This window comes from Dermochelys coriacea, chromosome 2 (genome assembly GCF_009764565.3).
Source record: "Dermochelys coriacea isolate rDerCor1 chromosome 2, rDerCor1.pri.v4, whole genome shotgun sequence".
In the NCBI taxonomy this organism is placed as follows: Eukaryota; Metazoa; Chordata; order Testudines; family Dermochelyidae; genus Dermochelys; species Dermochelys coriacea.
In genome coordinates, this window is record NC_050069.1 from 39196993 (window position 1) to 39223362 (window position 26370).

The following is a 26370-nucleotide window of genomic DNA, read 5'->3' on the forward strand; positions in this document are numbered from 1 at the left end:
CCCCAACTCCCTGGGCCACGATGGAAACTGACAACTCCTCCAGCCCAGGCTGTGGCGAGGCACAGAACATGCCCACCCAAAAGCTGTCAAATTTAAATTACTGTGCACACCCCTGGTCTTCAGAGAAGCCCAGCTGTGCCCCATTAGTGTTTTAAGCGTAGACAGGCCCCAGCCATAGTGTTCATATTGTGTATGAGTAGGTCTCATATTAAAGCAAATGAGCATCAGCAGACAGCAGGCTGGTCACATACTGTAAATCTCTTCGCTGTTTCCACCTGTTACTGTGTATTTAGAGGCTTTTGAATGTAGTTTATTTTCCTACTCTGACTTTTCAGTGTTATCAATTCCACAGTTACCACAGGGGTGCCATATAATTAATCAGGCCTGGGAGGACTGCTGTCCAGGAGGGGAGGAGCTCGAGCTAGATCGGGGGCAGGGATACCTCAGTGGTTTGAGCATTGGCCTGCTAAACCCAGCGTTGTGAGTTCAATCCTTGAGGGGACCATTTAAGGAACTAGGCCAAAAATTGGGGCTTTGTCCTGCTTTGAGCAGGGGGGTTGGACTAGATGACCTCTGCGTCCCTTCCAACCTGATATTCTATGAAGGGTCTGAGAACTGCTGCCTTGCATGTTGAGTGTGGGCACAAGCTGGGCATGGCCAAACTCTGGGTCAGGGGAGGGAGCAGTTTACAGACAGAAAGGAGGATACGGATTACCGGTCTCTGCCTGCAATGGAGCCCAACGGCCCCGCAAGGCGTTACCTCCCCGGCCTCATGGCGCCATAGGAACACACGCAGGCAGGGCAGCGGCTGCTGCACGTGAACGTCGCCGGCCACGCAGCACCTTGTACAGCAGGCGGGGGAGCGGAGGGCGACGGCGAGGCAGCGCAGCCCGTTCCCGCGCCCCAGAGCAGGGCGGGGACAGAGAGGCGGCCGAGCAGCAAAGGCCGCGACTAGGTCACCCAAGCGCTCCCACAGCGGGACCGCCTCAGTCGCGCGCGAAGCCCCTCCTCCCGCCTCGGCGACTCAGAAAACAACAGCACCCCTGACCCCTCCCCCCACGAAACGGGCTCCCTCATGGGACGCGCGGGGGAGGCACGCAGCGCTGGGGAAGGGCACGAGCCACAGCTCAGCAGAAGCCGCCTACCCACTCGGAGCGGAGACAGCTCCCCGCACAGGCGCTCTAGGGCCTTCCGCCTCACACCACATGTGACGCGAGCGCTCAGTCCTGTCACAGCGCGTGCGCGATCAGGATCTTCCTCGCGGAGGCCGGCCGCACGCACACAGTTCTTTAACGTATGCGCGCTCTTGAGACCCTAAGCCAGCATCCCTAGCTAGGTTTCAGAGTAGCAGCCGTGTTAGTCTGTATTCGCAAAAAGAAAAGGAGTACTTGTGGCACCTTGATGCATCCGATGAAGTGAGCTGTAGCTCACGAAAGCTTATGCTCTAATAAATTTGTTAGTCTCTAAGGTGCCACAAGTCCTCCTTTTCTTCATCCCTAGCTAGACAGTTTGACTTTCAGCGGCGCACGCGCTTTATGTCTTATCAGAGTCGTCACACATCTCTACTGCGCATGCGCTCTCGAGCTAGCTCGTTCACCCTTTGCACGTGTACGGTCGTCCCTGCGGCTGTCACGTAGCGCATGCGCTCTCGTCCACTTCCCCTTTTCTCCTGCGTTCAGTCTGTCGTCCGCTCCTTCTCCGGCGCATGCGGCTTTCCCTAACTCTCCTTGTTGCGCTCAGACGTTGTGCGCGTCCCCTCAGTCCCCTGGGCTGGCGCCTGCGCGCGGCGTGCAGTGCGGTGGGGGCGGGCGGGGGCGGGGCGGCTATATATAGTGCGCGGCCGGGGCGGTGGCCTCCCCCTTGTCCCCCGGCCGCTGTCGGTGCTGTGTGCGCAGTGCGTGTGCTCCGGCCCCCCGGACACGCCGGCCCGGCCCCGCCGCACCATTTATTACTAAAAATACTTTAAAAAATCCAAAAAAAATCCAAAAACCCTGAAAAACCCATAAAAATCCCCCCCGAAACCGGCCGGTTTGATATAAAATAACCCGGTGAAGCGAAGCCCCGGACCCGGCACAGCCGAGAGAAGACACCGAGCGACCCCCGCCAAGACCAGGAGCAGCCGAGACCTCCGCCAGGGCCGGCCCCGAGCGAGCCGGGCCCTCCCCGCCGAGAATCCGCCTCCCGGAGCCGTTAAGTTTCGAATCTTCCACTCGCCCCTCACGGAACCCGGGGCCGCCGCGGCCTCCTCGCGTCAGTGTGACCCCTTCCCCTGGTGGAGACGGCGGCAGGATGAACCCCAGCGCCCCCAGCTACCCCATGGCTTCCCTGTACGTGGGGGACCTGCACCCCGACGTCACCGAGGCCATGCTGTACGAGAAGTTCAGCCCCGCCGGGCCCATCCTCTCCATCCGCGTCTGCCGGGACATGATCACCCGCAGGTCTCTGGGCTACGCCTACGTCAACTTCCAGCAACCCGCCGACGGTGAGCACCTGTGGGGGGCAGTGGGGCAGACCCACACCCTGAGACGGGAGGGTCGGAACTGGGGAGAGCGCTGCCTCCCCCCCCCAGCCGCAGTGCCCCTCATCCCTGCGAGGGCTCAGTCTGCCTACCCCACCCCCCTTGGGTGGCTGGGGCTCCCTTTGCAGAGCCGTGAAGCCCCTCTCCGGTCTCCTCTTCCCGGTATTTTCCCAGCTGGAAGTTGGGGGAGGGGGGCGTTGGGACACGAGCAAAACTTGGCGCGGTGCTTGCGGAAGTTTGTGCGTTGGAGCCGCTGCTGCTACTCGGTGACATGCGGCCTGGGGCTGTGTCTGCGCCTCGTGGCGTGGGGGAGGCGCTTACCCGGGAACCGAAAGCAATTGCGAGCCCATCGAACTGAGAGAGGGGCCTCGCCTCCCAAAGGCCTCCTGCCTCCGGGAAGAGCGGTCGGTATCTCGCCGACTTGTAGCCGCCGGCCCGGCCGGCCCTGCTCAAAGCTAGTTTCAACCTCGCTGCAGCGACTCCCTGGTTTCCCTGGGCTCGTGAAAGTATCGGTGGTCACCAGGAAGGGTGTGTCCAGGTAATTCTTCCGAGGTTAATGCGCTGCGTACACGGAGGGAATTAAAGCTTGTTGAACGAAATGCCACAGTAATTAGCACCTTCGCTGCTGCCCTAGGAATTTCTGGGCGTGTAGGCATGATGTGGTGCAGTGGTAAAAGGTGGAAGTGTCAAGCCGTTGTGAAATAATCTAGTAGTCAGATATGAAGTCACAGACAGGCCATGGAAATGGATGGGTGTAAAAAAAAAAAATAGTTAAAGCATTATATAGCAGGTTTGTGGAGTAAAATGTAGGGTTTTACTTTTGAAATAAGGTAGTGTTGAATATCTACAGTCTGTTTGTGTCGTCTACCAGGCTTGCTTTTGGTACTTAATTTGTTTGCAATAAATTCCTCAATGTGTACTGTTCAGTTGTAAAAGCTTGCATTACAATGTTGGTGCAGCTATAAATTGGGTTAAAGCAAAGCAAGACAAATTATTTTTATGCAGTTTACAAAGGATCTGTAAAGGGAGCTTCAAGGTGAACTTTGGCATACAAGGCTTTCCTTTAGAATTATTAAAGAAACCACTTGGTTTCCCAACTGTTCAGGCATGTGGATTAACTGGTGTTTGAAATTAGTTTTCCTATGTACTGATATATGCTATGGCCAGATTCCTGGGTCAGATTTGCTGGCATCTATATGTATGTATTAACTGTCTATATTTACAGGATGGTAGATATCGTCTCTTCAGCCTATTTAACAATTCTCTCTCGCTTTAGAAAGCTTTTAATTTTATTCGACGAATACTTCAAAATGAGAGGATTTAAATGCTTATTTTATAAATTAAATTTGTCTGATTTTAAATTGATAAAGGCCTACAACCATTATCCTTGTGTTGTGATCCAGACAGCTCTCACAAGGAAAAAGGGTGGGGTTGGGACTGAACCAGTCAGTACTTTGATGTGGTAACTTCATGGCATGTGTAAGTGCTTTAGGAAGTTGTAGGTAATTCAACATATGCCACTCTTCTTTCTGATTTTGTATTGAAACATGCCCTTGTATATTACAAGGGTTGATCTTATCACTTTAGTCACTCAGTTGAATAGGTAACTTCATTGTGCTTTATGCCTAAAATTTAACTGGATAAGATGAATTTTGAATTATCTGCCTTTTCTCAATCTAGGCTTAATTCTTATCTATACTTTAACATAGCTTTTATTTTTGTTAACAACTATTAGTAATTAGTTAAGAGGTCTTTGAAATTCTTGTTTCACATATAATCCAGGACACTCAAAGCTCTTTTCAAACATTAATTAGGTCTGATGACATCCTTGTGAGGTATGCAAGTATCTCCACTTCATTCTGTGGTTGATATGAGGAGAGTGAGTCAGTGTCAATCAGGGCTAGAACATGGGTATATTGTCTAATCCCTGTATACTAGAGATAATTATGGGCAAATAGTGTCTCAAACAGCAGGTTTTTTTCAGAAGATTTCTAAATTAAATAATGTTCACAGCATTTTGCTTAGTGTACTAAAATATTTCTGTATATGTGTAGCAGTACCATTCCTGTTTTTATAGGATATAGTCCATGCAGTCTATATAAAGTGACAAAGTGCAGTCACTTCTGAAGCTGACTGTCCGGTTCCCAACTAAAATGGGAACTAGTGACTCATTCAATAGACGCGTAAGCAGAATCAGCAAAAGTATAATGTGGGTAAACTCAATAGGTGTGGCCATTTTGTAGTAAATTAACTATTTAATCTATTTGTCTCTTACAAACTAATGCACAGTCCTTTATGAAAAAGAAGCTAAAATATATTGGATGCAGTCAGTTTTATTAGTTATAACTTTACAGGTGTGGGAAAAGACCAGTGACTTACTTTGATATCTAGCTTGAGGTTAAAACATACTCAGTCCTCATTTTATGCTAAGTGACTATAGCTTTACAGATGGAAAAGGAATTTAAACTTTTTCTCTATACAAATGTTATTGTTTAAGAATTGCTGTGAATTCAGTGCTCAAGAAAGGTGCCAATTTGGCAGCCATAGAAGCTGATGACATCATCTGTTTATCCAGACCAGGTATATCATGGGCAACAGCTGTTCAGACTTTTTGCGCTGGCCTTGTCTACATGGGAAAGTTGCACCAATCTTAAAATACGGTCACTAACTTACTGTAGTTAATGTTTGTAAAAGGGTAGTCTGGACTTGCCCTAGAACAAATGTTTAGGGAATGTGTCCTGGAACACTATCCTTTACAAACAATTAATGTGTATGCACAAGTCCTTAAGTATTACTGGAAACAAATAATGAACTCATTTTTGGCCCCTCTTCTAAGATTGCCAACAATGATTCTAATGATCTCTAATTGTGGTACCAGAGAGAATTTTACTGAATCCTCCAATTCATTTCACTTGGCCACCAACTGGTTTGATGGTAACAATTTCTGATTTTTATTATTTATTTTATTTTTATTTTAGCCTCAGATCAGACTCCATTTCTCACTACTGATAACCCAAATTGTCCATTCTCCCCAACTCCATGTTCATAATTAAATTTGTGTGTACATTGCATTAGCTTATTCAGTGGAAGAATAAACTTTCATTTTGTACAGTTTTAATTTTTATCCAGTTTAACAATTATAATGAAGTGTTTTATGCAACCTGATATTTTCTCCAGAGTAAATACTAGTCTCATTTTATTCATCCACTTTATATATAACTGATACTGTTGTATGTGAATATAGGGATATGATGTCTGTTTGGCTGAGAGCTTAAGTGGAACCAATTTTCCATCAATTTCTTTCAAGTAGTAGACCCCAGCAGTAGTATGTACCTACTTACTTTCTGCAGAGAAAATAATCTTTTAACACAAACAGATCTCTAGATTAATGTGAAAATCTGAAAATTAGGTAGAAGTAACAGGCATGTGCATTATCAAAAAAGGCATATAAAGGATATCAGGATATAAAGATTTTTCTTTGGGCTAGGATATGCACCTGTTTGGATAGAAATGAGATGGCAATTCAAAAATGCATACAGTATTAGTAATTTAGGCAGCATTCATCTTGTTAGAAATAATTTAAGTAGATTTTGAAATGGAAATTGGCAGTAAATTCTACACCTCATGTTTGACCCTTCTTCCACTTAGGAAAAAATGGTTAAATGACATGACTGTTTTTTAAAGAACAGCTTACCTAATACAGTACAGTATTTTGATTTTCCATTAACATTTTTCTACTATATCACTAAAATTATTCAAAGTCTCCTTTTGTTGTGAAAAGGACAGGCTCTAACCATTTTGCTTATAATTTGTCAATTCTGTTCTTTTCATAGAAGTCGTTATCTTTTTGGATGACTGCAACAATAAAGAATGCTCTGTAAAAAGTATGGTGCTTAAGGGCTCATAGGCTAAAAGGGATAATTCCATAGAGTTGATGTGTTTTTCTTGTGAAAGTGAACAACACTTTAGTCCTGATAATTACAGCTTTTTATTTGTATCAGAGGCTTTTCTGATTTGGTTGCTGCTTACCTACATCACATCGCTTTCTCTGAAAGCAGATAGCAGTTCAACAGGCTATATATTATTATTGGTTGAGACTTCAGGCATCTACTGGGGCTCTGTTTTAAACTCCCCCTCCAGACTTGTATGAAAGAGACTAACTCTGAAAGAAGCTAGTCCAGGAGACCATAAATATGTTCACCATAATTTAGTACCATCATTACTTCTTGCTTAAATAACTTTTCTCGCTCTTTTCATATTTGCCTGTGATTTTTAGTCATGTTACTGCTAGGAATTACCATCCCATGTACACGGAGGATTACTTTTTAAGATGGAAATGTCAAATATAGTGACATCAGAAATCCTACTCTTTCTTCCAAAGAACTTGATCGTGGACCTCTACTGGATAAATTACTCCATGGGAGTGGTTAAAACTAACTTGCATTATTTCATGTTATATGTAGTATTGTAGCTGTGTTGGTCCCAAGATATTAGACCGTGGTGGCCAACCTGTGACACCGGAGCCACATGCGGCTCTTCAGAAGTTAATATGCGGCTCCTTGTATAGGCACCAACTTTCTAATGTGCTGGGGGGTACTCACTGCTCAACCCCTGCCTCTGCCCCACTCCACCCCTTCCCAGTCCCTCCCCTGAGCCTTCTATGCCCTCACTCCTCTCCTGGAGGCTCGCCAAGAAACAGCTGATCAGGAGATGCAGGGAAGGATGGGGAGGCACTGCTGGTGGGCGGTAGACGCTGCGGGAGGAAGAGCTGATTGAGGCGCTGACGACTTATTACTGTGGCTCTTTGGCAATGTACATTGGTAAATTCTGGCTCCTTCTCAGGCTCAGGTTGGCCACCCCTGTATTAGACAGACAAGGTGGGTGGGTAGTATCTTGTTTGGATCAACTTCTGTTGGTATGTGAGACAAGCTCTTGCATTTACATAGAGTTGTTCAGGTCTGGGAGATGTAGAACATTTGTGTAAACTGGAAGCTTGGAAGCTTGTCTGTCTCCTAGCAGAAGTTGGTCCAGTGAAAGATGTTATGTACCCACCTTGTCTTCATTATTTCATATTGCTGTTTTAATATTTAATACTTTATACATCTTTCAGATTTTCTAAAAAAAAATAAATTTTGCTTTATCTGTAGGAACAGTTTGTATATGAAAAGTATGGCAAAGCGTTTCCTTAAATCCATTGTTTAGAAGTACAAATAGTATTTCTGTGCTAATGAGTTAAATGCTTGCCACATGCGTTGTTCACTTTTCTTTGAATATTTGAAAACAATATAAACTCGGTTAAACTAATATGTCCTAGTCTTGCTTTTTTATCCTCATTGCTCTTGGATCCTTCTTCTGCGCATCACACCATCTTAGTAAACATGTTGCTTAAGGGTTGTATTGGACTTATTCAGGAACTAGACTTAGGTCAGGTCTACACAAGAAATTGCTGGTAATGTTAGTTAGAGGTACAATTTTTTGCAACTTTTTATACCAATAAGAATCCATATGTAGATGTAGTTGTATCAGCATAAAAGTGCTTTTGCTGTTGTAACTTATTTCATGAAGAACTGATATCAGTTATATTGGCAAAAGCGCTTTTTTGGTATAAGCTATATCTGCACTAGGAGGGTTTGCTGGTGTAAGTATACCAACAAACTTTTTCTAGGGTAGAAAAAGTTGCCACCAATTGATACATTGTGATCCTTGCTCTTCCATACTGTATCTTGAGCACAGGGTGTCCAGTGATCACAGCTCTTGTTAACCCAGGAATAGAGAAAATCCTACCAATTGGCAATCCAATCTATATATTTTTCTCTTTGGTAAAATGGAGTTAATTACATCTAATGTTCATTCAATATCCATACCTAGTGTTTTGTTCAGAGATTTAAGTTATTTTGGTCATTGAGATGGGAGTATGAAAGTCATTATCAAAACATCATTAATTCTTGGTTAACTTGTATCCATTAGAGAACTTCAAGTGGAGTTAGTGTGATAAAGATAAATGGTTTAGTACTTCCCGCTAACTTTAGTGTCTCTTTCAGCTGAACGAGCTTTGGATACCATGAACTTCGATGTCATTAAAGGCAAGCCAGTGCGCATCATGTGGTCTCAGCGTGATCCATCTCTACGCAAAAGTGGTGTCGGAAACATCTTCATCAAGAACTTGGACAAATCAATTGATAATAAAGCTTTGTATGATACATTTTCTGCTTTTGGAAACATCCTCTCCTGTAAGGTAAGTGGAAAGTAATAAATGTGCCCAGTGATTTGCTATTAGAAGCTACAAAACTGTACTGGGGCTGTTTGACAAGTCGACGTTTTTTCTTTAATAGGTAGTATGTGATGAAAATGGGTCCAAGGGCTATGGATTTGTACATTTTGAGACCCAGGAAGCAGCAGAAAGAGCTATTGAAAAAATGAACGGTATGCTGCTTAATGACCGCAAAGTGTAAGTACATAAATATATACTCTGGGGCTTTCAACAGACTGTAATTCAACCTAAAGTAGATTACTTCCTGAATTTTATCTAGAAAAGGCAGATTTTTCTAAATATGTTGCTAATTTTGAAATGGTTAAAAATCTAGTGCAGTTATTCTGTAAATATATTGATTACATATGCTGAAGGTAAGAGAAATGTGAATAAAAATTGACATCTTAAAGACTTTAAAGCGCAATTTATGGTGTTAAAATAATGGTGCAGCTAATGTGTTTACAGCTGAATGTCATACAGTTGGAAACTGGGACCTGTTACTGGTCTTCAAGCCAGAATAAAATCCTTTTGATCGGGTTAGAATAAAATTGAATCCATCAAGTATTCAAAACAATACTTATTTCCCACTGCAGGTGTTATCAAAAACTGACACGAAAGCTCATTTGACCTTTGGATTCCTGTTTCCTAGTCTAATGGAGGTTTGAATGTGTTACACACAAGATTTTTAGGACTGTTCCAAACCACAGTACTGCTAAAATTTAGCATGTGCGACACAAGCATGGCTGTGTAACAGTCTTTTGGAGGGCAGACTAAGGAATGGTAGTGGCTTGGTAAAATGGGAATAATAGAAAATCAGCATTCTTTTTTCCTGTTATCTTCATTTATATATAGAGAAGAGGAAGTGAGGCAGCAGCCAGGGAGAGTCCATATCTTAGCGGTATGAGGCCCTGCTCTGTAAAAGGTTGTTATGGGAGGTTCTCCCAAGTAGTTTTATACCATGATTTTAACTGAATTGAGGCACTTAATAGGTGGTGGTGGTTTTGTAACTAGCTGAATAATTCCAGCAGGTTAATCACTGAAAAAACCTGTAGTTTAAATAACTAAACATGATTTAGTGTACCATGAAAGTTGCATTTGCTTCAGGCTTCTATTTAGATCATAGTCATAGGACTAAAAGGGATCTTGGGAGGTCATCTAGCGCCGTCCCCTAAAGAACATTTTAAAGTAGATTAACCATTTTCCTGACTATCAAAATCTGCAGAGTACCAGGCATCACCAACATTAAAGTCCAAATGTAGCTACAAACCAAGTCTAAAGTTAACTTTAGATACTGAACCATATTGATTGGGATGTGAGTTTGCAAGTGGGGTAATTTTAAAATATAATTGGAGAGACGAGAAGACTGGTACAGAAATTGAATCATTCATGTAGTAGCATTTGTGATTGTACTGAAATGATTCTGTGGGCCAACAAAGGCTGTGCTAAAAACACATTCCTCCCTGGTGGTAAGAACTGACCTCACTGTTCTCAATCCGCTTTTGGCATTGGCCAATTCAAGAGCAAGCCAGATCCGTACCTCCTTACTAGAAAGGAGGAACACTATGATATGAGGCTTCTGTAGATCAGAGGAAAGTTGGGGGTTTAGTGAGAGTCCTTGCCTAGAAGTCAGATGAGCAATGGAAACAATATTTGAAGGTTACAAAAAACTTTACTGTAGCAAAAACCACTGTGCTAGAGTTTCCCCATTGTCTGATCAACATTACTGATGCTGAAAAGTAAGCTTTACACTAATGAAAATTACAATCCTATCAAGTCTTTGGTAAGATTGCTATCACAGTTACTATGATAAAAGGGATTTAAATGGTAAATAGTCTAATGGTCTCTTGTAAAGTTTTATCTTAAGTATTTTATCTGTTGGAATTTCATATCACTATATTGATCAATACCGTGTTTAAGAAATAACCCATGGTTGAATATTTGTCTAGCCATGTGCTGATGTATGTAGTCTAGGAAAAACCTTGGACCTGGATAGATTCATTTTAACTCTATAGTCACCTTGGTTTCCTGTAACTAGATTTGTTGGAAGGTTTAAATCCCGTAAAGAACGAGAAGCAGAACTTGGAGCTAGAGCAAAGGAGTTCACCAATGTTTACATCAAGAATTTTGGAGAAGACATGGATGATGAAAGACTTAAGGAACTCTTTGGCAAGTTTGGTAATGTCTTAATTTTCCACATTGTTATATAACAACAAATAGACAAGCTTCAGTTTTGCTTGTTAAAACCTTTTTAACATTAGGGTTCAGGCCATTGTATAGAGACAATTAAAATGCATGCCTGCTGAACGGTTAGTTATCAGTTCAGCGTTCAGATCCAAAGAAGTGATTGATACCCACTAAAGAATTTCAATTGTCCAGAGTAGCACACACGAAAACCTGGCCATCAGAAATGTCCTCATCCAGTTAAAAACAACGGGGGGAGGGGCATTACATTTGAATAATACATATAAATTGTTCTGAGAATCTTAGCGTTACAAATGAAACAAGGAAGTGAGCGTTTTAGGATTGGTATGGCCATTGATTAGTGGATCTTTGAAAGACGTGTAAATGAATTATGCCTTTGTTAAATCTCCATTGCCATGCGGGTACACTTGTGCATTCTTCCCTCTATTGAAGGTCTTCTGCTGTTTCACACAGTTGTTTGCTTGGTTTCTGAATTAAGGATGGAAATATAGAAAATTAAGTTATTGGCAATATCAGTGTCGAGGTTTAAATTTAATCTTGCATAACAATTTTGTTTAATGCCTGAAGTCTGTATTGGTGCTGTCATTCTTGGCCTAGTAATTCATACCATGTGACATCACTATTGAATTTAGTGATGATAAAACCTTTGTAAATGGTTTTTCCAAACATGTTAATACCACCTGCCAAGCCATCTTCTAGTTACTGATGTGGGTGGTGATATAGGACATTTAGCAAATTGTATGGAGGAAATAGTTTAGTGTACAAAACTTGAAATTCTGGTTCTGATTTATATGGATCATTATGTACTGTTTTAATTCCAAATGTGTCATGATCTTGTTTGTGGTGTTTAAAAAAGTATTTTATAATTCATATGCATGCTTGATGACTAATGTCCTTTTAAAGTTAGTATATGATGCCCGCTGTGTCATTTGTGAAAGGGTGGAGTGAAGTAAATTCCAGGCTCTGGAAGTGCTCTAGTGGGCATAGACTCTCCTGCTTGCAAAAATGGGCAGATGTCTTTTGATTTATCCCCTCCAATCTGTTTTTGTAAGGCTTATAAATTGGCTAAATTTGGCTGGATTTTCATGGGGCTAGCAAAAGGCATGTCCTTGACAGTCCACTCCTATGCCAAATTCAAGTCCTGCTTCAAAGCATGGGGGGCACTAACACTTTTCAAAGAAAAGGTCACCATAATTTTTTAATATGGGCTAAACAATGTATTTTCCCATTACCTCGTTCTCTGAAATGACTGGACTGTTTCGGCTGGAATTTTCTGGAAAAATTGTTGATTTGGCAAAATTATAAGGAAATTAAAACAGTTTTATAATGAGAAGTATTGAGCAAACTTAATAGGTGGGGCTGCCAGCCCAGCCTGTGCATTTGTACAAAGGAAATAAAATATATTGAAATTTGTCATAAAATTTCAGGGTAATGTCAGTTAAGGTAAACTCGTCAAGGAAAGCCCCATTTGTTTATGCAGAATCTAGCTGTCAACTTAAGTGAAAAACACCAAGTGCCTAATGTTAAGCTCCTAAATACAAATGACTTATTTCTCAAAGGTGCTGAGCTTTAGTTGGCATATGTAGGATTTGTGGATGCTCAGTACTTGTGAAAATCAGGCATTTTCTATTTGAATACCAAAATGTAGATTTAGGAGCCTAACTTGAGGCAACTGTGACAGAAAGTTTTGGCCAAAGGTCTTAAGTAAACATGGCTCTTATAGAAAGTGCTTCTAGGGGCTGCGGATGGCAGCATACTTGGGGCATTCTTCAGGAAAGGAATCTGCTGTACACTTAGCAAATGGAAAATGTGCGGACCAATAGACGTTCTGTATGGCATCAGCGATAACACACGCCTTAGTTAGACACTGACTAATACAAACTAGATTGTAATCTCTTCAAGACAGGAGTTTGTCCTTTTGTACTATAAAGCACCTAGCAAACCTGTGAACGTTGTAAAACTTTATTAAAAAAGGGGTGGGAGGTGTTTTGGAAAATGGATTTTTCTGGAAAACCCACATCTTCAAGTGGTATGCAAGATCTGATAACATCATATGGTATTGTGAATGGAACAGATTAGTAATTCTGTAGTTTTCCTAGGATTTAACATCTTGCAGGTAATACTGAGATTTAACCACCAAACAGATGGGTATATAGAATGTACATGTAATATAAATGTTGCATACTTTTTTCAGGCCCTGCCTTAAGTGTCAAAGTTATGACCGATGAGAGTGGAAAATCCAAAGGCTTTGGCTTTGTTAGCTTTGAAAGACATGAAGATGCTCAGAAAGTAAGTTTACACAGGATTTTTTTTCTTTTAGATGCATCATTCTGGGAGACTAGTAATTTTGAGTCTTGAATATGAACTTTTTTGCATCCTATAGATCCTTCTAAATTTTTGGTTTGTTTTTTATAAAAAGATGTGAGGAAACAGGAGAGAAATCTATTTTGGATGATGTAGTGGGTTTTATTTGATTCACATTGAGCAGACTTCTGCGTTGGATGTTTGGAGAATATCACCAAGTTTGCTGCTTTCCCAGAAATATTCCTGTCTAGAAATGATATAATGGTCTTTAAGGTTTCAGAGTAGCAGCTGTGTTAGTCTGTATTCGCAAAAAGAAAAGGAGTACTTGTGGCACCTTAGAGACTAACAAATTTATTAGAGCATAAGCTTTCGTGAGCTACAGCTCACTTCATCGGATGCATTTAATGCATTTGAATGGTCTTTAAATTATTTAACATTTATATTGTAATAGTGCCTTCAGATCTCAGTGGGGTTTGGGTCTCGTTGTGATAGGCACTGTGAAAACAGTAAGTAACCCCTGCTCCAAAGAGCTTATGATCTGAAAGACAGGATACAACAGGTGGCTATGAGAAGTGGGCAGGGAGAGTGCATTGTTTTTTAAAAATTACTAAGACACAACAAAACTGTTTCCCGTACATATTCAGCCATATCTACTTGCTTTAGTAACAGCATATGGTTTGCGCTGCTTTTTATTTCTTTTTGCATTGCAGAGCCAACACAGCTATGACAAGTGACCTGAGGACTCTATTCCATCTTGTATACATGGACAGTCCTTTAAACTATAGTTACTTACACCTTTGCAAAACATATTGGAAAAAAATAGGACATAATTTGGCCTATATAATCTTTATTACAATTGATTTGTAAGACCAAAAGAATGCTGTTTTGAGCATAGGCTAATGTTACAGGGCTGGGAGTTAGAAAGAGCATCTTAGTTTCCCTCAATTGTCACCAGCACAAATGTGCACATAACAGATTAGAATAAATCCCACCTTATAAATATATAAGTAACATTTTAGGTTTGTACATTTTCTTAGTCTGAGTGTAGTTAAGCTCTCGTGTTCTATATATGTATTATATTCTCATGGGAAATAGTTCACTTTAGTAACTGTAATGCATTTGCACAATGGTAGAAAAGTGATTCCTGTATATGGGTAAATACACATTAAAAAATAGCTTCTGAAATTAATAGACATAGACCTGTACTAAAGCTTTCACATTGAAGGGGATATACTGTAAATTCACAATCTTAGTGTCCAGTATTGCCTCTGCTAGAGTGCCCTTACCAATTTAGAATTTACATTCAATATTGTCCTATTTTGAAAATGTGTGAAAGATGCAGGAGGAAAAAAAAGAGAAATTGAGTATATGGATGGGACTTCACAAAGTGAACAAAATTTGGGAAAAATTTTTCTTAAATCTTTGTGACAGTAATTTTTACATGTTTAACAATTGTGGGTAAAATTCAGGCATATGATTTTTGAGCTGATGGCCCTTTAACACTCTTTGCATATGATTCAGAGTATGCCTAAACGAGAAATGGTATAGGGGCACAAGTGCACCACAGTAGTTATACATACTTGACCCACCTCTCTGAGAGGTTGTGGCTAGGTTAACTGAAGAATTCTTCCATCAACCTAGTGGTGTCTACACCATGGGGTGGGTCGGCTTAACTATGTCACTCAGGGTGTGAAATTTTTCACAGCCCAGAGTGGTGTAGTTAGGTCGACTTAGCTTTTATGTAGACTAGCCCTGAGTTAAACAAGGCTATGAACATGGTGTGGGTTTTTGATATGTATTCTCTATGGGACTTGGTTTTCAGAAAAAAAATCTTAGAGGATATCTTTTAATATTCTTTTCAGTGCATTTAAGTGTACAATTGATGAATGTTTACTTCTGTCTCCTTTTAATTTTTCTTTTGTCTATATACTGGACAGAAAATACACTTGTACATATCATCTTATACTTAAATGCAGTATGATACAAGAGGTTCTAGAGATGGCTTTGTTTCAATTAACCATATTTTACATCTGTTGGGGCAGTAGTTGAGGAAAATATTTAGTTTTTATTGTCGGAAATTTTATATAACTTGTGCTCTTAAACTGCATTAGTCAGTGGCTGAAAAAACATGTTAGGTTTAATATACTATGAGCCCATTGGTAACCCTTTGTTTATTTATGAAGGCTGTGGATGAGATGAATGGAAAGGAGCTCAATGGAAAGCAAATTTATGTTGGCCGGGCTCAGAAAAAAGTGGAAAGACAAACGGAGCTCAAGCGCAAATTTGAACAAATGAAGCAGGATAGGATCACCAGATACCAGGTTACACTTTTAAATTGAATGAACAAGTTTATTTTATTACTAATCTTTAGCAATTCTGTCTTTTCTAAAGAGGGTAGTTTTATTTTTTTAGGGTGTAAACCTTTATGTGAAAAACCTTGATGATGGGATTGATGACGAGCGTTTACGAAAAGAATTCTCCCCATTTGGTACAATCACTAGTGCAAAGGTAAAGTTAGCATTTTAGACTTCATTTGTGTTTTGCAATGTCTTGGGTGAAAGGAGGAAAGTGATGGTTTGTCACCTAAGAAGTGAGTGGCATTCAGCTTTTTCTCAACTCCTTTCAACTGGCAAAAATAAGATGTGGAGATATGGTATAACCACCCCTACATCCAACCATCATTAAATTTGAGTACTGATTCTAACTAAAAACTTAACTCGTACAGTTTTTAAAGGTGTATTCATGTATTGTATTTTTGGATGCAGTGATACATAAGTTTTTAAAATGCATGCATTATAGACTATACGGTACCTTATTACTCCTTTTTGTGCATCACATTCATGGTCATGAACCACTGCATGAGTATTTATTTCTCTCATTTTTTCACAGATCTTTAACAATAAAAACTCAGACCAATCAACCATAGAAAAACTCCAGAAATCTCAATCCATATCTGGGATGGGTGGATGCTGACATTACTAACAAAAAATCAAACATTTTTTCAATGCAATGGTTCATTCATACTGTTCCTTGCTAATGGGCCTGAAGTGACTAGTGTTTAGAGGATAGACTTGTATCTGATAAACCAGCTGTGGAAGAAAACAATAAAAATCATCCTGTGCTATTCACCGTCCTGGCACAGGAGCTGTGGCAGGTCCATTGTATGCAGAGCAACTGATCAAAAGGGATTTTTAAATATAAATATTCCTCTGTTCAAAGCTGGAACAGATTATTTGATTTTTAGAAAACTGTAGGTTAGATCAAAATTTTGAGATGTTGCCTGTTGTTCGCAGTCAATTGGATTGGATTCTTTTTCCCTAGCAGAAGGCAGCATTGTCAGTGGGTATATTGTGTCTCAAAATTAAGCAGTATACTTTATATACTGTCCACTTGCAGAAAGTGTAAAACATAATTCAGAAACCTGGAATTCAGTTCTTACTTGTACCAAATTGTGCATTCTGCTCCAGGCTCGTTTTAAACAACTACCTCGTTTTTATTGGCAGGTCATGATGGAAGGCGGCCGCAGTAAAGGATTTGGGTTTGTATGCTTTTCTTCACCAGAAGAAGCAACCAAAGCTGTCACAGAAATGAATGGTAGAATTGTGGCCACTAAACCATTATATGTAGCTCTAGCCCAACGCAAAGAAGAGCGCCAGGCTCACCTCACCAACCAATATATGCAGAGAATGGCAAGTGTGAGAGCAGTACCTAATCCTGTAATCAACCCCTACCAACCAGCACCTCCTTCAGGTTACTTCATGGCAGCTCTCCCACCGGTATGTATAGAAATAATTAATCTCGTATTCTATACCATTGATAGAATCAGTTTAGATTTAGCAGTAAATTGACTCCCTAAAACATCTGTAATGTTAGTATGTTAACACCAAAATCACCAGCTTTATGAATTTAAGTACTGAAGAACTTAATGAAAATGTCTAAATTTCTGGATGGAACAATACATTATATTCTATAAATCAGGATTTTTTAGATATTTGAAATAGGAAAGTTTATAGAAGAAAGTACTTAGAAATGCCTGGGTGGTGGGTGGAACAGGTACATCAAGATTAATAAACATGTCATTTTATTTCTTTGACAGACTCAGAACCGTGCTGCATATTATCCAACTAGCCAACTTGCTCAACTCAGACCAAGTCCTCGCTGGACTGCTCAGGGTGCTAGACCTCATCGTAAGTAGTCTCCTTAACTTTCTAAATAAAGGATCATTCATGGAACGCTTACTGTTTAGCAAGGGTTAAGTATGTGGCATTAAAGTACAAATGTCTGATGGTCATTACATGTAATTGGTAAAAAGGTAATATGCCAGTTCTGGCTCCTGTTTGCAGATGTTTGCTGGGAAACCTAATTTAAGGTTAATTTTTTAAAATAGTTTTTATAATAAACTACCTAGGTTTTATTTAGCAGCTGTATCACAAATTGTCATTGGGCTGAATTCCAGCCCCCACAAAAACTAGACTGCTGACTTTTCCCTTTCTATACTTGTCTGTAATATTAGTGATGCCATGTGAGGATGGCAAAGGAAAAAAGTCTTCGTCACCATTCAGTATTGTTAAATGATGCAATTTAAACACTCATTGTTTTAAATGCAGCATTCCAGAACATGCCTGGTGCTATCCGCCCAGCAGCTCCCAGACCACCATTTAGTACCATGAGACCAGCTTCTTCACAGGTTCCACGAGTCATGTCAACACAACGTGTTGGTGAGTTTCAGGTTTAAAAGTTGCGTGTTCCTACATCAGGCTGCACCAATATCCACCTTTCTTTAGGTATGTAATTCATTTGTGGCCACACTTCAGAGATTCTGTTAATGCTGAATAATATTTCAAATACCTTTCTGAAGCTCAATAGTGCAGAGGAGGCACCACTTCGCTCTGTATTGTACCTGCACTAGCTGACTTTTGGTTTCTGACCTCATAATGGCCAGCTAACATGTTAACCCCGTGTGGGAGTTAACCTCCCCGTAAGGGAGGTTGAGGAGGCTCCTACTCCCCATAACATCATCCATTTCTCTTCTGCTTATGGCTATATGGCTATTTCATACTTCTCAGTATTTCCCTTGCATGTTAGATTGCTGTCCTCCTACTCCCTCGCTGTGATTTCTCTACCACCTACCCCTCTCCCAGTATCAAACCCTCTTCCTGCTTACGAATATGCCCTGTCGAGGCTGACCTAATGTCTCTAGGGGAGGCTGCTTGTTCAATCCTTCTCACTTTTAAACCTGTATTTTCCAGTTCTTTTGAAACCGAGAAAATGTTGCTTAATATATAGATCAACTTAACCCACTAGATTAATAGTATTAACTAGGAGTTCTCAACTTTTTCGTACTGTGGGCCACATCTTAATGACATTGCGTGGGTGGCTTCCCCCTCCCATTTGTATCTGTACCATTCCTGTGGTAACTACAGCAGTGGATTATGTGGAAGAATAATATTGAGAAAGCATTTATTTTTAGCTCTTGACATTGTTGCAGATGGGAAGAAGGAGTGCCAGTATCACATGACAGTACTGTCTAGAGATCAGCAGTAAGTGGTGCAGACCAGGTTCTGGGGACCACTGTTGCATAAAGAAAAGCACATTCAGAATGTATTCGTCTGCTATATCTCAGTAACTCATCTAATCATTTAAAGTAATTTTTAGGGTAGTTTAATTGGCAAAATGTTTTAATTGAAAAAGAGAATCGACCTTAATTATGACTCGGGTACAATGAAATTCAGGTAAACCTGTTTAATCAAAAGCAGATGTTCTCTCCATGGTGCTTTTTTTATAGTGTTGGGGGGGAAAAAAGCAAGTAATTAGCAAAATAATGAGAAAAGAAACATGCTTTTGGTTCTGAGACCACAGGTTGACCATTGGTGTTTTTATTTACTAACATTGCTGTAATCAAATATAATACAATACTAAAATTAGATACTCATTATAGTCCTAACACTGTGTCCATTCATTAACTTGTACAAAATGTAAACTTAATGAAAGCTGAATTAACAACACATAAATCATGTTAATCTTTACAGCTAATACATCAACACAGACAATGGGTCCCCGTCCTGCAGCAGCTGCTGCTGCGGCCACTCCTGCTGTACGCACAGTTCCACAGTACAAGTATGCTGCAGGTGTTCGTAATCCTCAACAACATCTTAACACACAGCCACAGGTTGCTATGCAGCAGGTATGTAGTCTTGGTTTTGGTAGCCAGCTGATATCTTTGCTGAGGAAACTTTCCTTTTGCCTAATCTGTATCATAACTGCAAAGCGTCTGCCTTCACCACTGAGATCATTGAAGCCACAGAGTCTGATGTTGAGGCAGGGGTGGGCAAATTTTTTAGCCTGAGGGCTGCGCTGGGTTTCTGAAGTTGTATGGAGGGCTGGTTAGGGGAGCCTGTGCCTCCCCAAACAGCCAGACATGGTCCGACCCTTGCCCTCTATCCAACCCCCCCTGCTTCTCACCCCCTGAGACTCCTGCCCCATGCTCCCCCGCCGGGACCCCTGCTCCCATTCAACCTCCCTGTTCCCTGCCCTCTGACCGCCCCGACCCCATCCACAACCCTGGCCCCTGACCACCCCACCCCCGAAACTCCCCTGCCCTCTTACATGATGCCTGGAGCACTGGTAGTTGGTGGTGCCGCAACACCATGACAGGCAGCCGCGCAGCACAGAGCACCAAGTCAGGCCGGGCTCTGCAGCTGCGCTGCCCCAGAAACTCACTGCTCCGCCACCCAGAGCACTGTGCAGGCAGTGCAGTGAGCTGAGGCTGCATAGGGAGGGGAAACAGCAGGGGAGGGGCCGGGGGCTAGTCTCCCAGGCCAGGAGCTCAGGGGCTGGACTGGATGGTCCCGTGGGCCGTAGTTTGCCACCTCTGTGTTGAGGCTTTATTTTTCACAAATCTAAAATATATTGGGAACAAAAACTTATTTTCTATTGTTATATATTTTTGAGTTTTCTCACTTATGTGGTTGAGATTTTTTGTGTGCTTCTGCATTAGTTTTCCCCCCATTGCACCAAAATTCAGGTATCAAATTGTGGCACCAAGTTTGTAAGCCTGGAGTTTAAAATAAATCTGAAGCATTCTTAAGGAGGACATGACCCTGTTCTACTTGTTTTGTACTACCGAAGTGCTTGATACATTCTGTGCTTGATGGTACATTCTGGGCTTGAGCTTTGCTTAATATATAAACTATGCTCAGAAAGGGATTGAGTCAGCATTAGTGTGCCTTGCAGTATCAGTCATCTTTTACCAGCCTCTTGATGAAAATTACTCAACCATAATTTTTTCTAATATTTGATAAATATGCAGGCATGGTTGTTACATTGAAGATTCCCTGTTCTGTTCATTCCCTCTGAAGCACCTGGGATTGGCCACTGTCAGAAGACAGGATAGTGGGCTAAATAGACCATTGGTCTCACTCAGTATGGCCATTCTTATGATCCAAGTTGTGGAGGTATAAAATGTTTCAGTGTTCCAGAGTTTAACTTTAAAATACAATGTTTTGTTAACTTGCAGCCAGCTGTCCATGTGCAAGGTCAGGAACCCTTGACTGCTTCCATGTTGGCTTCTGCCCCTCCACAAGAACAAAAGCAGATGTTAGGTATGTACATTTGATCCCACTAGCCAATTGTAATAGATTAAATAGTTTTCAGCCTTTTTAAAATGTGCTTCTAATCAGTTGTAAAGGAGTATTTTGAATGTTACTGTTGTAGGATATATGGTTGAGTTTTTAAGATGAAAGTACTTGCCCCTTTTCACATTGTAGGATTTGACATCTGACTAGCACTGCTCAGTCTGTCCTTGGCAGATGTAGAATGAAGAGATCTGCTCCCTGGAAAAATTTCAGTGTGTCATTTAACATGAATGAAATATCAGACCACTTTAGGTTAGGATTAGGCAGTTGGTATATTTTCTATTCCAATAAACCAGTGTTTTGTTTACCTAATGCAAAAGCCTTAACTAGGAGAGAGCATGGAATGCATAGCAGTGGGGTTGATACTGCTATAATTTCGGCTTTTAATGGATACTACTTTTCTGCAACAGTTAACTTCTGAGTTTGTGATTGCTTTGCATAGACTCCGTTGCTGATTGCTTTAAAGGTTCCTTTAATCTTGTTTTTTATGACTGATACTCTAGTTTTATACAGTCATATTCAGGAGTTTTTATTTTTAGCATTCAAATGGATAGGATACAATACTTATCCTTTTAATAATTTTGAGGAATTTAGATACCAGTCCATAGATTGCTTAACAGATTTTAGTGCCTATGTTTAGCGTTGTTAAAGGCTAAATTAATTTTTAATGAAATTGATCACTGTAGCTGACTGTAGTGTCTTAATGTTTTTCTAGGTGAACGGCTGTTTCCCCTTATTCAAGCTATGCACCCTACTCTGGCGGGTAAAATCACCGGTATGTTGTTGGAGATTGACAACTCTGAACTCCTTCATATGCTTGAGTCTCCTGAGTCTCTTCGTTCGAAGGTAGATAGACTATTAGCATCTAAGCCCTCCTTTTGATGTTACATGTGTATTTTGTGTAATTTAGCTGCTTCACTATCTTGAATGTACTGAAATTAAGAAAAGCATTATTTTGTAACAATTGTTTTATCCTATTAGGTTGATGAAGCTGTAGCTGTACTACAAGCCCACCAAGCTAAAGAGGCTGCTCAGAAAGCAGTTAACAATCCCACTGGGGTTCCAAGTGTTTAATACGTAAGTTTTCCTACAGAATACGTTCTTAATTTTTCTCCGCTGATCAGGGTGTTCTACTTGCAGTTTATTGTATGTATAGTTAGTCAGGAATGTTTTAATATGACTTGCAGTAGCTAAAGTTTCTGTACTCTGAGAAATAGCTTTCTAGTTATAAGCCACTGTTAAATAGACTATCATTAGACAGATCTGGCCATCATAATTTAGAAAGAAGGGAATGAACTAAAGCTACATTTTTAAATAAAGTTGACCTATTTACTAGAGCTGTTAGGATGTAGGACTTCACTAAAGCTTGTCCCTAGTCTGGTACCTTATAAACTTGAGACTACTTAGAGATGGACTTTTTATTCCTCAAACAAGAGGTATGTGCAGCTATGTGACGGTTAAATTTTGTCAATTACTCATACTTTATAAATACTTCAGAAACTTTCAGAATAAAAAAAGAAACAAGATCATAGAATATCGGGGGGGGGAACAGACCTCAGGAGGTCATCTAGTCCAACCCCCATATTAATACCTGAACATAAATGCAGCTGCAAGATTCTATTGTAAAGTCTTCAATGAGGGGGGAAGAGAAGGGAGATTAGAATTGGAACTGTAAAAGGAATATGCATAATTAGCAATACAGAAGATACTGTTCATAATTGAAATGTAAATGTCCTCAGAAATACAGTTCATTGAGGAATACATCATAAATTAGAACTTCGGAGGAAGGTCACAACCTCTGACCAATATAAATCGCCATCCATATAATTATTCAAGCAGCAGCTTGAGAATTTTGGGGGAGGTTTGATGAGAATTATCTTTAGGATACACAAACTTGATGGATTTGTTTTACAAATCCATTTGTGGGATTTATTTGTCAGTGTTCTTCTCTACATGTCCCTTTTTTCAGTAGATATGGAGCTCAGCTATTTATGCTATAGTTTGTGCATAATTGAACACTTCACCTGAGCCCCTCCCCTGCGCACGCACACACACACTGCCTGGGAATGCCCGTCGCGGGGAGGGAAATGGGCCTGGGGGAGCACACGGGGTTACCTGCCCCATGCCCCCCATACCCCCCATTTCTGCAGGCGCAGAGCTGCTCAAATGAAGGAGCTGAACACAGCCTCCTGGGTCTAGTGCCAGCCTTTCTGGTTTCTGTTCCAACAGTGAGTGCCCACAGTGGGGCTGGGGAGAAGAGACGGTGGGGAAGGAAGAGGGGGTGGAACAGGACAGGGGGAGGGGAATGTGGGAGTGAGATGAGGAAGAAAAGGGGGTAGGGGAATTATTGGGGGTAATCGGGAGCCCAGCATGCAGCATCCCCTTGACAACAGCTAAGGCTTCCCTGTTAAGCAGGTCCATCGAATCCTCCATCCTGACAAGCCCTACCCCCTACATCTGGACCCTCCCGCTGAGCCCCAACCAGCTGCACCTGGACCCCCACCCATCAAGTCCCACACCCAGACACCCCCCCCAAGCCTCATCTCCCCACACTTGGACACAACACACTTAGAACATCCCCTGCTGAGCCCCAACCACCTTCACCTGGATCTCCTGCAGAGTTCCTGTTGCCCCTGCACTTGGAACCCCCCCCAATGAGCTTCTGCATCCAGATCTCCCACTGAGGTGCCCACACCCAGATTGCCCCACACAGAAACCTCTCACTCCACACTAAGCCCCTCCACACTTGGATCCTGCTGGGCTACCCTACTCACCCACACCTGGCATGCCTGATCAGGAGTGCTGGAACAGTTTTTATAGTGGGGATGCTGAGAGCTATTGAACCAAACTGTAAACTCTATTATATAATGGAAACCATTTCAAGCCTGGGGGTGCTGCAGCACCCCCCGTACCCTTAGTTCCAGTACCTATGCACCTGGTGCAGAGAGGCAGGGCCCTGGGGTGTCCCTGTACAGGGGGAAGAGGGGCTTCAGAGTGATCTCCTACCTCAGTGTAGCCAGTGGCCTGCCATGCTGGAACCACATCTATTTATTGACAGTTTTCAGAACTTTAAAATATTGTGCACATAACTTTTTGGTGCAGAATTCCCTCAGCAGTGACCATTGCATACATAGCTGTGTATATAGAATTCACAGGGTTTTCTTTACATGCTGGTTAATTACATTTTTATATTGCCATTAAAAATTGTCCTCCCCATGGGGTTGCTAAGTTTTATGTCTCCATTTTACAGTTGAGAAACTGGGGCAGAAATGTTAAATAACTTGGTCAAGTCCAGAAGGGAAACAGAATTGCAGAGTCATGATTACAGTGTATGAGGTCCATCGTTCAATCCAGTGTTTAGTCTGGTTAAACCACGTTACCTGCCTTTTATATACATCGGGATAGTCAATAGGCAGACCACAGGCCAAATCTGGACCGCTAATGCTTTTTATTTACATATTATTATTATTATTATTATTATTACTATTATTGCTTTTTATTATTTTCTGTGGTGTCTGGATCTTGACTACATGTTGACCAAGAAATTTAGACCTTGACAAAAAATAGACTACCCCTGATATAAGTTAACATTTTTGAACTATCTTCACCAGAAATGGCTAGGGACATGCTTTTAAAAAATGAGTTTAAATTCTACATCTAGGTCCCTAAAATGGGGGTTAGATTGATTCTCTCTCCTCACTTCCCTATCTAAACGGCCAATTGTTGTCATCATTAGTTTGTGCCTAGATGAACAGGGGAAAATGTGTGCACACTACTTGAGGAGAAAATCTGCTTTCAATTCTTATTTTTGCCCAAACTCATTACGTAGCATCTGAAGAAAATGGATTATTTGGTAGTGTTTTCCAGGAAATGTGCTCATATTTAATATAGGTTGTCTTGGAGCTCTACTTGGGTACCTGATGCATCTTCTCCACTATTAAAGGGGAATCAGATCTGATGTCCAGCAAATTACCATTAAACATTAGCATTACTTGCAAAGATCTTTCACTATTACTATCACAATACTACTTACCAGCATATGTGCTTGCCCATACTGTGATATTGTGTTTTGGGCTCCATGACACATTACTACTTGGCATTGGAAATAGTTACTAAATTAGGTGCTAACCAGTGCTGTAATTAAGTGTCTGGTAATAGTTGTCCCAGAATGAGGCAGTATAGTCCAGTGCTTAGAGTGGGGAGGACTTTAATTAAAATTATATTTATTTGTATTACTATAAGCCCCTGGCCCCATTGTGCTAAGCACTGTACAAGGATGGGAGATCTAGTTTCAACTCTCATTGACTAGCTGTGACCTTTGGAAGAGGCACAACTTCTCTGTTCCTTTTTCCACATCTATACACGAAGTTGTAATGTTTGTGAAGGTCTTTTTAGAACATTATATAGAAGATACTATGAAAGTACAGAATATTGATGTGAGTTACTAATTTTTCACATTAACTACTGCTAATATTGTTCTTGTTTACAGAAAGATCCGGGACTTCAAACTAGAACTTCGCTTCACCGAAGAAAAAAAAATCTAAACATGGAAAAATGATTAAATATTGAGAAAAACATTGCAAAATATAAAATAAATAAAAAAAGGAAAGGAAACTTTGAAGCTTATGTACAGAGCAAATGCCAGGGCTAGCAAAACTAATGCTGGTCCTAGATTTACCTATTGATTTAAAACAAAAAAAAAAAAAAGTAAAATAAAAAATACAAATTAATGTTTTATAAACCCGGGGGAAAAGAATTTTCAGCACAGTACAGAAATTTAAAGCATTCCTTTCTTTAATTTTGTAATTCTTTACTGTGGAAAAGCTCAGAATATCACCACTGTTTTAGTTAACAGTGAGAATTGATAGCTGAGCAAAGAAACGTAATTTGGATTATAAAATTCTTGCTTTAATAAAAATTCCTTAAACACTGTTTTATTTAGTACTCTTTCCTCTCTCCTGTCTTGTTGATATGCCTCAAACTACATCGGTGTCATTCTAGAGTCTGAGTTGGAATCCCACTCACTATAATACCTTTATGCAGTTTCCAGATCAGATTAACCTACATTTAGCCACCTGTTGCTAATATTATAAACTCAAGTACTAAAACAAGTGAACTGAACAGCTGGGTTCACCTGTTTCAGTTTTCAGTTCTTGGTATCATGTATTTTCTATGTCTTCATGAACATATTTAACTATTTATAAATAAGATTTTGAATTGTTCGTGTTTTAGGGTGGTCTACAGGATGTAATTTAATGTATAGGACTATTGAAATTGGATCTCACTCCCTTGTGCAGCAAGGAGAAATGTACCAACTCTTCCCATTTTGTGGAAGGAAACATGATCTCCATGCATCCTTTTGGCTGGCTTTAAGAAGGATGATTTACTCTGAAGGAGTTTCATCCACCATAGCTGAAGCAAGAATTTAAGTGTGGGCTGGTCTAAAGGGAGGTTCTCAAAAA

At 40.9% G+C, this 26370-nt stretch overlaps 1 protein-coding gene across 4 annotated transcripts; it reads left to right on the top strand.

The window, feature by feature from the left end:
• The first annotated feature begins 1286 nt into the window (after window positions 1–1286).
• On the top strand, window positions 1287–25837 carry PABPC1 (poly(A) binding protein cytoplasmic 1). Of its 4 annotated transcripts, XM_038393524.2 has the most exons (16): window positions 1287–1336; window positions 1505–2482; window positions 8560–8753; window positions 8851–8966; window positions 10804–10943; window positions 13165–13259; window positions 15458–15595; window positions 15687–15782; window positions 16778–17050; window positions 17371–17461; window positions 17882–17992; window positions 19304–19458; window positions 20791–20875; window positions 21624–21754; window positions 21890–21985; window positions 25398–25837. In XM_038393524.2, the coding sequence occupies exons 2-15, from the start codon at window positions 2290–2292 to the stop codon at window positions 21980–21982; spliced, it is 1911 nt and encodes a 636-aa protein (XP_038249452.1). In that variant the 5' UTR covers window positions 1287–1336; window positions 1505–2289; the 3' UTR covers window positions 21983–21985; window positions 25398–25837. The 4 variants fall into 4 exon arrangements, with proteins under 4 accessions (XP_038249452.1, XP_038249454.1, XP_038249453.1 ...); XM_038393526.2 differs by lacking the exon at window positions 1287–1336 and having other exon boundaries at window positions 1640–2482; window positions 10804–10934; XM_038393525.2 differs by lacking the exon at window positions 1287–1336 and having other exon boundaries at window positions 1838–2482; window positions 25402–25837.
• The last annotated feature ends 533 nt before the right edge of the window (window positions 25838–26370 follow it).

Coding starts and splice junctions, on each gene's coding strand:
- PABPC1 (XM_038393524.2), top strand. CDS start 2,290: ATGAACCCCAGCGCCCCCAGCTACCCCATGGCTTCCCTGTACGTGGGG. Junction 17,462..17,881: donor TCAGGGTGCTAGACCTCATC/GTAAGTAGTCTC, acceptor TTTTAAATGCAG/CATTCCAGAACATGCCTGGT. Junction 21,755..21,889: donor CTGAGTCTCTTCGTTCGAAG/GTAGATAGACTA, acceptor TTATCCTATTAG/GTTGATGAAGCTGTAGCTGT.